Genomic DNA, 15,193 nt, shown 5'->3' on the forward strand with positions numbered 1-15,193 from the left:
ATAAACAGAAGAAAAACAATAGGTTATCCAGTCCATTTGACTGGATACCCTAATAACTAGAACTGCCACTTTATAACTGCTGGCAGTGATGACCGGGTACCCAGTCCGTCCGCCATTGACACAACTGATACAACATGAGACTTAAATCATAGTCGCAAAGTTTCGCATTTATCGGATAAGCGGTGCCAGAGAAAACATTATTTAATGGTGATACAACCACAGGCCTGCTTCGAAACGGCGCGGAACAGACGAGTTACGAACCGGGCAGCACAAAGCGTTCAATTTCCTTATTACTGGCGAACAGATTCAAATAATTAAATAATTCTGGCTGCCAAACCGCATGACCGATCAGGTTGAAATTTTAAACGTTTGTTTCGCATGTCGGCTAAATTACAAATGTGAAGTTTCGTATATATAGAAGCAGTGGTTCCAGAGTAAACATTAATTAATATTTATCCTTCAATCCAAGATGGCGGCCAAACCATGTGACTTATGACGTCATAATTTTCAACACATGTGCAAACACGAATGTAGACGATAAGCGCAAATTTTCGCTTCGCTAGGTTAAGCAGTTCCAGAGAAAACATTATTTAATATTTTTCTTAAAACCAACATGGCTGCCAAACCCTGGGCCCGATCGCGTTGAAATTTCAAACCCTCATTCCGCATGAGCGTTCCACCATAAACTTGATGTTTCACATTTATTGATGCAGTAGTTCCAGAGTAAACATTAATTAATATTTTTCCTTCAATCCACGATGGCTGCCAAACGTTGCGTCGTACCTCAAAAGGGGGTGAGAACTTTTTATTCGTCATGGAGAGGCGGTCATAGTGGTGGAGTTTCGCCTGGATCTGTTCAGTCCTTTCAGAGAAAAATACGTTTAAAGATATTATTTTTTAATCCAAGATGGCTGACGAACCATGTGACCTATGACATTACAAATTTAAATTCTGCTTCCAACTGGGTATTGGAACACGTTTCTGAAGTTTCGTGTTAATCGGTAAAGGTGCGTTTTTCTATCCAAGATGGCCGCCAAACCATGTGACGTGTGACATCATAATTTTTACCATGCATGCACAGACAAAGGTAGATGATAATTACAAATTTTCGATTCGTTTGGTTAAGCGGTTCCAGAGAAAACATTATTTAATATTTTTCTTAAATCCAAGATGGCGGCCAAACCATGCGACTTATCAATTTTAAATTAACAAACTTATATCGCCTTCCTGTCCTGAATATAGTTCTGAAATCTCCCCTTCATTGGGCCAACGCTTCTGGAGAAGAAGATGTTTGAAGGTTTTCGGGTTTTTCAAGATGGCCGCCAAACCATGTGACCGATCAAGAACAAATTAACAAACTTGAGAAAGGACCTCATGGGGAATATATGTGTGAAGTTTCGTCTTAATCTGTCTTGCCCTTCTGGAGAAGAAGATTTTTAAAATTTATTCATTTTCAATCCAAGATGGCTGCCGAACCTTGTGACCAATGATATCATAAATTTAAATTCTGCTTTCCATCGTCGACCCGAACAAGTGTGTGAAGTTTCTTGAAAATCGGATAAGGTCTATTTTTCTATCCAACATGGCCGCCAAACCATGTGACTTCTGAGGTAAAAAATTTTTTACCATGTATGCAGACTTGAGGGAGGAAGGCAATTGCAAATTTTCGCTTCGATGGCTTATGAAATACCAGAGAAAACATTATTTAATATTTTTCTTAAATCCAACATGGCGGCCAAACCATGTGACGTATCACTTCAAAATTAACAAACTTGCATCGCATACATGTCACGAATATAGTTGTGAAATCTCGCCTTCATGGGACCAGCGCTTCTGGAGAAGAAGATGTTTGAAGGTTTTAGTGTTTTTCAAGATGGCCGCCAAACCATGTGACGTATCAACAACAAATTAACAAACTTGAAAGAGAACATCAGGGGGAATGTACGTGTAAAGGTTTCGCCTTAATCTGTCCAGCCCTTCTGGAGAAGAAGATTTTTTTAATAAACACTAAAAACAAGATGGCGGCCGAATTACGTCATCGATGACGTCAAGAAAAACATTTTCGTCAGTGATTTTAGGCGTAGATGATGCTCAGAATTTTTCAGATTTTTCCTATACGGCGTTCTACTTGACGAATTTTCACCGGTATATCGCTTCACCTATGACGTCATGAAAAATCACACGTGTTCCCCATAGGGAGCTTAGTAAAATGTATCAAGAGAAAAATTTTTCCATTGCACGGTTTCCGAGATACAGATGTCCAAAGTTTATCGTTTTTTTCAAGATGGCGCCCGCACCACATGACCAATGACGTCATAATTATAACGTGATTGTGCTATCAAAAAAGATACATACTGTGGTGAAAATTTTGTGTCGATCGGACTTAGTATCCCAGAGAAAATGATTTTTAAAGCGAAAAAGGGTGCAAAATGCCGGCGGAAAAAGAAAAATAATAATAAACAGAAGAAAAACAATAGGGTACCCTGTACTGACAGGGTACCCTAATAAATAATAAACATAAGAAAAACAATAGGGTACCCTGTACTCACAGGGTACCCTAATTAAGCATGATGTATGCATCAACACAATTATGATAGGTGCATTAACTTCAGTGAAGTCGCAGAATATACAATGATGATTAGAATGGACGTTGAGGGATTGATCGTGCTTCCAGGATTTCTCAATTAAAAGTTTGTGATGTTGCTTTGTCAGCACGTCCATGTCTTTGCGAGGTGATGTCGACTTTGTCTGTTTGAAATAGTTATATAATATGCCACCACCTGCTATGAGTGTGAGGCTATTGCTTATTAAATGTGGTTATAAAATCAACAAGTCATCGATTAAAATGTTAATCAAGCCAAGAAACAGTTTCTGATCAGGGAAGTTTTCAAAAGAACCAAATGTTTATCAATCGTACTATCCATTATTATAAGACACCTGTCAGAAATGAATGTTCTCCATGTTTCTATTTACAAAATGTAACTCTTCAAAACAACCTCAAGTTAAATTTTGTTTCCCACTGATACGCCGGATCTGCATCCGGACATTTAGCAAAATCGAATCAGCTTGTTCTGGTCACCTACCCAACTCATCCACCGAGTTATGTCACAACGCATAATCTCTCAATTCTGAAGAATCACTTCAAAAAAATTTTCAAATTCTAGTATCTGGATCCGGATCTCGATCTTCGCCAAAATTTGTCACACACCCAACCTGTCCACCAAATTTCGGCCGACTGCATTCATAACTTTTTGAGATATCCTGCTCACGGACAGACACATCAACCGGAGTGAAAACATAACCTCCATCCACCTTTGGTGGCAGAGACAATAATGTTGATGGGATGCAAGTGAGTGTTAATTTTCCATCCATCCATCCATTGGGACCATACTGTGTACAGAGCATTGGTGCTGCCATAGCAGTCTTGTGGGCTCTTGGGCACTATCCTGGACAGGTCACCACTCCAACACAGGATACTCAAATGGCTCAATCATCTCCAGCAAGCTGGTCCTCATTTTGCCAACTGCAGAAGGATGACAGGCTGAGTCAACCCCACCTGGTATTGATTCAACAGCCAAGCAGGATTTGAACTCAGAACTTTAAGGTCCCTAGCCCACCAGCTTAACCATTAAGCCAACACCAAGCATATTTTCCTTTGAAAACACATCATATGAATTTGTTCGAATTTATCACTCCATGTTTATGTTATCTACTATCAAGACATGGTCACCAATTGTGCAAGTTCCAGATAACGTACTTCCTATGGGACTGAATTTCCTCGGTTTTTGTGCTTAACTCGATTTGACCTGAACGGGGACTGGTTGATTTACCTGGGATCCGAACAAGGGACTGATAAACGGAGCAAAGGACTTGATGGAGCCATCTTCTTCATGTGTATGAGGTTGATTGGAGGATAGGAATGGAGATTATAATGGAAAACTAAGGAGAGATAATATGATTCAGAGGAGGAAGGAGGATGTACCAGCAGGTGTGGAAGTGATGGGGGTTGTGAGGGGGCAGGTGGGGGAGGAAGACTGCTTCAATAGCACTAAACTTCTGGGTTTTTGTTTTATTTTAAACAATCTTTAAAAATCATTATTTTATTAATATTGAAGTATATACTTGAACACAGCATGGTGTTGAGGGTAGCTGAAGGAGAGGGTCTTGCATTTGGTTCCATTGGTTTGTTTGTCTGTTTGTTTGCACAGAACTTTCGTGTTTTTCTCCATAACCGCTTGGTGGATTGAGACGAAATCTTCACCATGGGTGTGACCAGTGTGACCACTCCTTGGCTTTTTTTTTTTTTTTTACAAGATCTTGGCTATTCGTTGTTCACCTTGGCGTCTTGGTTTTCTATAGGTTTTCTTGGCATATAAGTTTTCTATTATCATCGTGTTTCCAAAACCTTGTGAATTATTGGCTTTTTTCATTGGCTCACCTTGGCATCTATGAAAATGAGGAGTGGTCACACTGTGACTACTCATGTCGAATGTTTTAATGATAATTATGATGTCGTAGGTCACGTGGTGTGGCAGCCATATTGGGACAACAGAAAAAATTTTGACCTCTGTATGTCTGAAACTGCACCAAGGAAAAAATTTAAAGTTGGCACTTGGCAAGCACTCATGGGGAATTATTTTTCCCTGAAGATGGTACGTTTCATGACATCGTAGGTTGTAGGGGGAAAGTGATTTTTTTATGACGTCATAGGTGCCTTTGTTATGACATCATAATTGCATATGTAGAACGCTACATCCAATCAGTATGAAAATTTTGAGGGTCATCTCGGGATAAAATGGTTGACCAAAAATTTTTGGGATGACATAATCGGTCACATGATTCGATAGCCATATTGTTTTTGTTTTTTTTTAACCTTAAAAAAATCTTCCTCTCTGAAATGGCTGAACAGATCGAGGCAAAACTTTACATATATGACCGCCTATCCATGAGGAGCAAAATGTTCATACATATGATGTCATAGGTCACATGGTTTGGCAATCATATTGGATTTACCCTAAAACATACAAAAATCTTCTCCAGAACCGCTGGACAGATTGAGGGGAAACCTCACACAAATGTTCCCCAAGGCATGCGTGGACAAGTTTGTTCAGGAATAATTGATGTCACATGGTTTGGCAGCCATATTGGATTTCAGAAAATATTAAATAATGATTTCTCTCGAACTACTTGATCAATCGACGTGAAACTTCATAATTATTATCTAGTAGCGATGGAGAATACAGGTTTTAAATTTCAACTTGATCGGATACGTGGTCTGGCAGCCAGAATTATTTCCTATTTTGATCTGGGTTTTTAAAAATTATTTTGATTATTATTATTATTTTGAAAATTATGTATTACTTAGTATCGTCTCTTTGCTTCTTCATATTGTTATGCCGCATTATCATGGATATAATTTTGGCTCAAAGAAAAAAAATCCAGTTTTTTGGGGAGGGTGGGGGATATAATTTTAGTCTCTACGTTCTCTACCCACCCCCCCCCCCCCTTGGCTGCCACCTTTCCCCACTTTCCTGGATTTAAACATTCTCTACAACAGAAATGCTTCGTTTTTCTTGGATTAATGTTAAGGAGCCTTAAAAAAACTTTTTATTCTTTTATTTTACTTCGTCAAAAAGGATTTCAGATAATTCAGGCTTCATCAAGGTTGGGGCAAATACATATATTTATTTATTTTATTTATCAAACTTAATGTTGTCATTTCTTGCTCACATTTGTGCCTTGCATTTTTGCAGGATGCGAGGAGAACACGGTGACAGAAATGGCCACAACACGGGAACAGACACGAGATCCACTGATCAATTTCGAGGCCATCCAAAGCAATCCCAATGCTGTGTTCCAAAAGACTGTTCAGTTAGATCGAGGAGACGGCTTCGGTAGTGCAAAAGCCGGACAAGCATTTGTGGTCAACCAGGTTCATACTGCCGAAAGGGCTTCGTTGGAGGGATTGATATTGGGCATGCAGGCTGACATGACCAATGGCATGGCCACAGCTACAAAAACTGCTTCAGCTGACCTTGCCACCGCTGCCGCAATTCCACGGTCCTCCTGTCAGCCACAGAAACCTAAATCCTCCGGCCAACGCGGTAAATTTGGATGCCACATTTGCAAACGGATATTTGAGTTTCGACGCAACTTACGTCGCCATCTTCACCTTGTCCATAAGTGTCAGCCTGAAAAGATATCTGCAACAGCCAGGGCAGAAGTCCAGAAGCCTCGAGAAAAGGAGATTCCAGTCAATACTTTGTCAACAGCAGTAACTTCTTCAACACCTCCAGTTATGGTTCCAGCATGCCCAACGGTGAAAGCTCCTCCCTGTCCCTCCGACAACAACCGGTACTGCCCGGTTTGCAATAAAGCATTTGCATACAAGGGGAATGCTCGGAAGCACTTGACTGAAATGCACCCAGGCTACAGTTTCGATGCTGCTTTGACAGCCAAAGAGAAGACACCGGATGCCCTGCGGGCAGGAAATTTAACACCAATGAGCAACTCAAATTCTGCTGCATCGTCGGTCAGTACCGATGATGCTAAGCTTTCCACCTCAGCTCTTGAATCTCCATCCCCAACTACATGCACTCTTTGCAAAAGACGATACAACTCTGAACTGGTGCTTGCACGTCATATGCGCCTTTTTCACAAGCAGGTAACAATTAAGGAAGAAGAAGTAATCAGTTGCAATGGTGCCTCGTCTTGTCACTTACCAGAGCCTCCAGTGAAGAAAAAGGCAGTTAAAGCTCATTGCACCAAAGTGTCTCTGCCTCCCCCATCTCCAGCTTTACCTGCAACGCGTCCCCGCAATGCATCTACCAGCCGCATCAGTTGTTGCCGGCAGCACCCACCTACGAAGAAGAGTGGTTTAGCAAGGAAAACCTCTAAAGCGAGCACTAAGGCTCGTAAAACGTCTGTAACCACCCCAACCTCTGATGCACCAGCTTCAGGGAAGATGAAGGGCAAGTACGCCAGAGTATTCGATTTACGGATGCTCTTTTGCAAACTGTGCAAGCGTCGCTTTTCATCTCGGCACAACATGCGGAAGCACATCGCCGTGCACACCGATTCTGAAGGCTTCTTCGTGAAGTTCTACTGCTGCCCCATATGCACATATGAGTCTCGTCGCAAGAGCGACGTTATCCGCCACCTCACAATCGTCCATCGCCATACCGGTACCTGCCTCAAGCGTGCAGTAGCTGCACTCGAAGGTCGGACTTATCGGAAGTCAATCGATGCATTCCTCAACCGTGTTATCCGTAGGGGCCGACTCCCCAGGGCTATGATTGAATGCGGCATTGAGAGTGCTCCGCTGAAAATGGAACCACCTTCATTGCCACCAGAGGCAATCAATGAACAGACTTCAACATCCTTCATGAATAGGTCAGTGCGCTTATGTAGCGATGTTTATAAACGTAAAAATTTGGGTCGTATGAATTCCAGACATAGAAAAGTACCGTTGCTTGGTACTTTCAGGAAGTTTTCCTTCCTGAAAGTCCCTGTCATGTAAGGACCTGAAAGTCCCTGTCGTGTCCATCTTGTTTACCTCCGTGTAACCCACCCCATCCCTCTCCCTTCCACAGATCTCCTCGCATCTCCGTTCCCCACTGTTTTTTCCTTCCCTCTCCCACCCCTCTTGTCTCCTGCTCCCCTTGTTGTACGTTCTGTGTGTTGGCTCTTACACGAGCCTCAACAGTGTATAAAAAAATAAAAAAATAAAAACATCACGTGATTGTGTTTGCAAAAGCACACTGAGGCCTCCGCCGCACCAACCAGTTTTAGTGGATTTTTCTTCTGAAAATCGTGTTCGATGTTGCGATGAATTTGTCCATGGATTCTTCATGAAGTCATTCTTTGCAAGTACTTTAGGATGCATCATTGTAAGTTATTCAACGTCATTCTAATTGTTCCTGTTCAATCAGGCTGACCATTGTTGTTGTTCCAGCTGTCTATTTTCTCATCCTTTGTCATTTTTTGTTTTTCTCTCACGTCTGACATGAAAATAATAATTTGTCATTTTCTAATTTCTTTAATAACAGTCAGAATTGTCCGCATCGTTTTCAGCTATATCTCTTTCGGCAGTAGTGTACCGCTTTTTGTATACTTGAAGAGCCTACCGCTTTCATTGCCCAATAATAGCGAAAATACCGCTTTGATAAAATAACATCTCATCAAAGTTTTTGATAGATTTTTTTTTCCACGTTTTGACAAGGTTTCTCTCAGCCTTCGGTGTAAATTCATCAGGAAAATTTGATTATTATGCTATAATTTTGCATGAAAGAGTGTCTTGGAACGTACAAATTTCAGGTCAAAATTACAACATTTCCCAACCCACCCTCACATCACCCTCCCACCCCCCTCCCAGACCCACCTCATGCCACTAACAATCCATCCATCCATTGGGACCATACTCTGTGCAGAGCATTGGTGTTGCCTAAGCAGTCTCCTTGGCTATTGGGTACAATCGTGGACAGGTCGCCACTCCGACACAGGATACCAGCATGCTAGCACTCATTTTGCCGACCTCGGAACGATGACAGGCAGAGTCAACCCCACCTGGTATTAATTCAACAGCTGAGTGGGATTTGAACTCAGGGCCCTTAGATCCCAAACCCACCACTCGAGCCGCCAACAAGATCGCTTCATTCCCTCGCACTGCAGATCCTTTCCATCCGACCGCTTTTCCTTCTCTCGATGTTGACAACTATGGGCATGCATACAACGTAAATTCCAAATTGGTCTTTGTTGCATTTTATTCTGTTCCTTTTCCCCAGGATTGATTGACATCTGGAATGTTACTCGATTTCCTCTTTAACCATCGGACAGTTTTATAGAGTTATTTATTTATTTATTTTTGTAGCCACGGTCGTGTATATTTCACGTAACCTTGACTATGTATCCTGTGTTCGTTGTCACTTTTTAGCTGTGCTGCATTTATCAATTTCAACTCGATACGGTTCCATTCTACCGCGCCCTGATCTTACCCTCCTCTCCGTTTGCACTCGAGCCCATATTATTGGCATGTGTATGCAGATGATGTTATCTTATAAATACCTTTTTGAATGAAAAATAATGATGCAAAGTCAGAATGTAAGATCACAAACTTGTTTTATTTGTGCAGGCTTCTGAGCTGCTGTGATCTCACTTGTTTGTAATTGTCATCTGGTACTTTGGTATTGATAGGACATGGTACTTTGGTGGTGACAGGAGATGGTTGTTTGATAGTGATAGGATATGGTAGTTCGGCAGTGATAGCAGTTAGTAATTTGGTCGTGATAGGAGATGGTGCTTTGGCAGTGATAGGAGATGGTAGTTTGGTGGTGATATGAGATGGTAGTTTAGTCGTAATAGTTTGTATTTTTGCAGTGAAACAAGATGGTAGTTTTGTGGCCTTAGGATATGGTAATTTATTAGAGCGAGGAGATTTATTTTGTGGTGATAGGAGATGGTAGTTTGGTCATGACAGGTGTTTGTGCTTTTTCAGTGCTAGGAGATGGTAATTTGGTAGTGATAGGAGCTGGTGGGTTGGTCGTGATCGGAGATGGTATTTTGGCAGTGAGATGGTATTTTGGCAGTGAGATGGTAGTTTGGTTGTGATAGGCACTGGTAGTAATAGGAGCTGGTGGGTTGGTCGTGATAGGAGCTGGTGGGTTGGTCGTGATCAGAGATGGTATTTTGGCAGTGAGATGGTAGTTTGGTGGTGATAGCACCAGGAGATTTGTGCTTTGGCATAAGTGCCAGTAAAGAGGTTTGTGCTTTGGCATTATGAGGCTATAGAGAAGAAAAAATAATAATTTGGTAAAAAGGTCAAAGGTCAAAGTCATATAAAATCGTCAATTTTCATCCAATTGACTTGAAATTTGAAGAATTTGCATATTGGGTCAAATGAGTTGGTTCACCGATCAAAAGCTAGAAGCCAATTGTTTTTTTTTAGATTAAAAGATCAAAGGTCAAGTTTACACAAAATCATCACTTTCCATCTGACTTGAAATTTGAACAGGGTTTGTATATCAGGTCACTGAATTGGTTCAGCAATAAAACACTAGAAGCAAATTGTGTTGAGGTCAAAAGGTCAAGGTCACAAAATCGACCATTTCCATCTGAATGACTTGAAATTGAACAGGGTTTTCATATTGGGTCACTGAAGCCTATTGCTTTTGAGGTCAAAAGGTCATGGTCGCCTAAACTCGTCAATTTTTGGGGATTTTTTATTTTAAGCTGTTTTCATCATGTTTAGCATACGGAAGAAGAATAAGTCCAAATACGAAGCGGACGATGACAGGCTTTGCATTTGCAGATGCTTTTTAGTTGTCATTGTGATTGTTAAAATGATTGTCCTTGCAATTTGCAGAAAAAGCTCGCTTTGGATGAAATGTTTGGATGAAAGCTACTCCATCTTATCTGTACTTTGATCCAAAGATGTGATGCTCTTCTGTCATATGTGCCATAAGCAGGTGCAGCAAATGTGACGCCATCTTTATCAAGAAGTCAGACCTGTGGAAACATGAATGTGTGCATTGTTCTCTCAGCACGTCCACCTCGAGCGGTGTGTTGACTTCGAGCTCAACACCCCTAAGGTCACGGCTTTCCTACCCCTGCAGAAATACACGCTCGAAGGCGGGATGCCTGGGTAATTCGCTGCAATTTCCCCTCTTTTTCCCCCCTCTTATGCTGACACGTATCCTTGTTTTGACTGCTTGTATGATGGTTACTTGATGACAAGAGGTAGTTTAGGCCTCAAGTCAGTTGCTTCAAAATCACTATTGCTGTCATGCTGATTGGCTTTCATGAATAGGTCTGCTTCTCATCCTTAGCACAGCGGTGTTCAAACGCCTTTGCAAATCAGGAAAGAAAGAAAAAAGAATCCCTCATGTATAAACTGGGAAAGTCACTTTGATCACATGTTAATTACACATCATCTTCCAAATGGAAGCACACTTGGAGTGGCTAGACAGTGGAAGGTGATGCTTTGCACAGGGGGAAATGTAAAAGTCCCAAGATTGTAAAATAATATTAATTCTGAAGTTTTGCGTTCTGCAAATAGCTGCACGCACGATAATTGTTCTTGGATGTCCTTTGTACCCAAAGAAGGCCGTTCACATGAAATTGACCACGACCTGGTCAGTTTGTTCATCTTGCAGGAGGTGCTGCTGAGACAGCAATCACACTCTGAGATAGAAAGTGGTGTTAACGTGACCAATGCCGGCAGACGAAACACCCAGTTCAACGTCCATCCGAGGGACGGCACTACATTGATGCCTCGTCCTGACTGAGAAACACCGGGATGGCAGTTTATAGCTGTGTTGGGATTTGAACCCAGGCTAGACAACTCAGAGATGAGTGTCTTGCCAGCCCGACATGATAAGTATTCAATATTGTTTTCAAGTGAACTTGCACGTAATAATTGCAATTAAAATACATTGTTTTACTTTTATTTTTCAGACAAATAAAGGCATCGATCCATGTGGGGGGAGAAAGAACATTTTCTTCATCGCTCTGATTTCTCAACCATTACTTATCCATTACCAAAACGGTTGCAGCAAGCAGGTTCATCAGCATGTCACGGAGATGGGGATGGGCCTGGCATCTGCCTGAGGGATGGCCAGACTAAGGCCCCTGCAGTACCGGCAGAAAGTTGACGCAGCCACGGCACATGCTCCCACACCCTACCTGACCTGACTTATCCATCACCAAAACCTCATGTCGGATGTCAAACTGTTTTCAGAAAGTCGTGCAACTTTCAAAGATCATCCCCCATGCTATACCATGATCTTTTCTACCCCTGCCTTCCACCTCCTTACAAATTTCCAGTTTTCCTTCCAAAGATTGTGCTTCTTTCTCCATCTTGTCCACTCCGTGCCCCTCAGTTACCCCTCATTCATCCCGACACCCTTTATTTGTCCAAGTCTTCCTCCATTTTGTCCCTCAACCCTGCTATTGGTGTTTCCCCTTTCTCTCTACCACGCCTTCTGTTCTGTTCAGTGTTCTAGTTCTTCCACGAGCCCCAACTTTGTATACAACAAATAATAATAATGGTGACGATGCTTTCTTAGTAACATAACTATATCCTCATTGTTTACTCATTTCCTTGCATTAAGCAACATTTGATGAAGGGGTGTTCAACTGGAAGAAAAAAACAAAAACAAAATAGAAACTCATTACCAAAACAATTTATTCTCTTTAAAACATTTTACTTCCTTTTTGGTACAAAGTAATAATTTGAAGGTGTGTGAAATGTTTTATTCACTTTGGTGTGCATTTTAACGTTTCTCTGAAAACACTGCAGGGTGATTGATAACTTTGAAATATAACTTCAAACATAGGTTATCAAGTTTTTTCATAGGCATCCCTCTTCTATACACCCATAGTATGTGCTTCGACTGTATCTACATAGTTATTTTATCACTGAGGTTATCGTTGTTTTGTAAATGAAAACATTTATCATTGCGACATAGAATGTATTAAACTAACTGTAAATGCTTAACCAACTGTTAAATTTGTAGTTTGTTTAAGGTTTGCTTTACTTTAACCAACTTGAGTTTGTCAACTCCTTCGCCTTGTTGACTGTTGTAAAACCAACCCAGCTCTTGGATCTGATGGGCCATGTATGTGAATGTGTAGCTGGGCTGTTATTACTCTCGTCTTTTAGAGTTCCAAAGCAAGTTTGTTCCCACCTAATTGCCTCTACCAATTCCCAGTTATCATACATATATATATATATATATATATATATATATATATATATATATATATATATATATACACACACACACACACACACACACACCCACCCACGCACACACACACACACACACACACACACACACACACACACACACACACACACACACACACACACACACACACACACACACACACACACACACTCACCCCCTTTCAAAAATTTCACCTTTTGTTGCCTGAAATTAAATTAAATAATTCAAAATAGCCTGCAATTAAATTTCATTAAACCAGACTTTTTCCACCTTTTATTTACACATCACAACCCACAACTTCCAAGTGAAAAACAAATTCCAGAAAATTTATTAAAAAAATACAAAACTAGAATATCTTGGTTGGATAAATGTCCACCCCCCTTATAATTACAATTGTAAATCAGCTCAGGTGTAACCAATCACCTTCAAAATCACAAACCAAGTTAATTGGCCTCCACCTGTGTTAAATTGTTGTGATTCTGGTTATTTCAGAATAAAATCAGCTGTTTCTGTAGGTCTCCTCTGCTGGGTAATGCATTTCACAGCAAAGACTTAACCATGAGAACCAAGGTGCTTTCAAAAGACCCCCGGGATAAAGTTGTGGAAAGGCACAGATCAGGGGATGGGTATAAAAATATTTCAGAGGCCTTGAATATTCCTTGGAGCACAGTGAAGACAATCATTAAGAAGTGGAAGGCATATGGTACCACCAAGACCCTGCCTAGATCAGGCCGTCCCTCCAAACTGGATGACCAAACAAGGAGGAGACTGATCAGAGGAGACTTTGATCAGAGGATCAGAGCAAGGAAGAGACTTTTGGGGGTGGACATTTATCCAACCAAGATATTCTAGTTTTGTATTTTTAATTAATTTTCTGAAATTTGTAGAATTTGTTTTTCACTTGGAAGTTGTGGGTAACGGTGTGTAAATAAAGGTGGAAAATGTCTGAATTAATGAAATTTAATTCCAGGCTAGAAGGCAACAACAGGTGAAAATTTTGAAAGGGGGTGTAGACTTTCTACAGACACTGATGTATTATTTTTCTCCAAACTGCCCTACCTGAAAATGGAATGTGAGTGCCTACCTGTGCAACATCTGATGGTGATATTTAGATATAGTTTTTTACAAAAAAAAAGAAGATATTTTGTCGTTGAAGAAAACCATTTATGAAAGGAGTCGAGTTCAGGAATAAAGAAGTTGCTTTAACTTTACTGTAGTCTATTATGAGGATGTTCACCCACTTAGCCTTACCCTCTCTCCCTGTGCCTTTTCCAAGTGAAATTTTCTCAAAGACCCAAAAAGATGTTTGATTTTAACTCGTTCTGTTAATTGTGGCACTTTCTCCTAACAGGAGGATGGAGGGGGCATTACATCTCTCTACCCATTTGGCAACTGTATTCAGATGTCCTGCTGCTCCTGGATCAGTTCGTTGTGTTCATAATTAGCCAAAATTATGGCCACAGACACTCTTGGTTTGTGAAAGAATATCTCAGTACCAAATGCTATTAATCTTTCCGGATGTGGTTTTGTTCTCACCGTGAATGTCCACAAGTTTGTTGTCATTCGGAACTGTTGGAATAATGTTCTGTTTTTTATTTTTTTTAATGCACTGTGCATTATTTGCATCCAAAGGAGTGGTGTCTCTACTTGCTGTCCCTCGATGCTGAGGATGTGGTCTGTGTCTCAAAAGAAATGGGGTTGTCAAGGTTACATATCCGTTGGTGTGAGTAGAGTCTTATTCTCCTGGAGAGACATCTGTCACATCCACACTGGAAAACTGTGTTTTGTTGCTCTGTTCCCTAATAAATATGAGGTGTCAATAAGACCTGAAAAGTGGGCCATTTTTGGATTTTCTTATTTTACAACTCTCAGGAAGTAGCCATTGAATTAAAATGCAACACAAGTTGGAATTTTAGAATTATATTTGTTAGAATTACTGTATTGGTATTTTTGCATAGTTACATTGATATTCCTTGGCAAGTTGATCACTCTTTGGCTTTTTTGTCATTGACCCTGTCTCATTTCAAAGAAAATTTGCTACACCTTAGAGGAAAACCGGTTTTGAGCCAAATTCACGGACTGCTTGGTCAAACGGTTTTTGAGATGCAGCTCACTGACCTTTGGTCCGATTGGCCTATCCGAGCTGTTGTTCAAAATGTAATAACCTCTGTCCTGTTCAAGCTCGAAGGGTGATTCACACATCATTGTAAAGCTCTTGAAGGAATAAACAAATTTTATTCTGTACAAGAAGACTCAAAAGCGAATAGTAATCTTCTTGTTTGTAGTCTTTGGTGGTGGTGAAGTCAAAGTGAATGGAAAGAATGTTTTTTTGATGCAAAATCGAACAGCTGTTGAAGAATGATTATTTGCTCAACATAACATCTCTGTAGGATGGCTTTGGCAGTGAGTCACTTCACTTACTGACACCATCATGGAGTTATTTTCTGTCCATACCATTAATCCTCAAT

General features: G+C 40.7%; 1 protein-coding gene across 19 annotated transcripts in view; it reads left to right on the top strand.

Moving 5' to 3' along the window:
- The window catches only part of LOC147014747 (zinc finger protein 800-like), a 204,071-nt gene extending 189,513 nt beyond the window's left edge, over positions 1 to 14,558 (top strand). For 16 of the 19 annotated variants that reach the window (XM_085852963.1, XM_085852970.1, XM_085852965.1 and 13 more), the window contains 3 exons: positions 5,754 to 7,392; positions 10,461 to 10,639; positions 11,452 to 14,558. In XM_085852963.1, the coding sequence (XP_085709089.1) occupies positions 5,754 to 7,392; positions 10,461 to 10,639; positions 11,452 to 11,459 (1,826 nt within the window). In that variant the 3' untranslated portion in view covers positions 11,460 to 14,558. The remainder of the gene's footprint in view (positions 1 to 5,753; positions 7,393 to 10,460; positions 10,640 to 11,451) is intronic. The other 3 variants (XM_085852956.1, XM_085852959.1, XM_085852962.1) reach the window with 2 other exon arrangements.
- Positions 14,559 to 15,193: the final 635 nt, after the last annotated feature.

Source organism: Eptatretus burgeri, chromosome 13 (genome assembly GCF_056783735.1).
Source record: "Eptatretus burgeri isolate ZD-2024b chromosome 13, Ebu_testis_v1, whole genome shotgun sequence".
Lineage (NCBI taxonomy): Eukaryota > Metazoa > Chordata > Myxini > Myxiniformes > Myxinidae > Eptatretus > Eptatretus burgeri.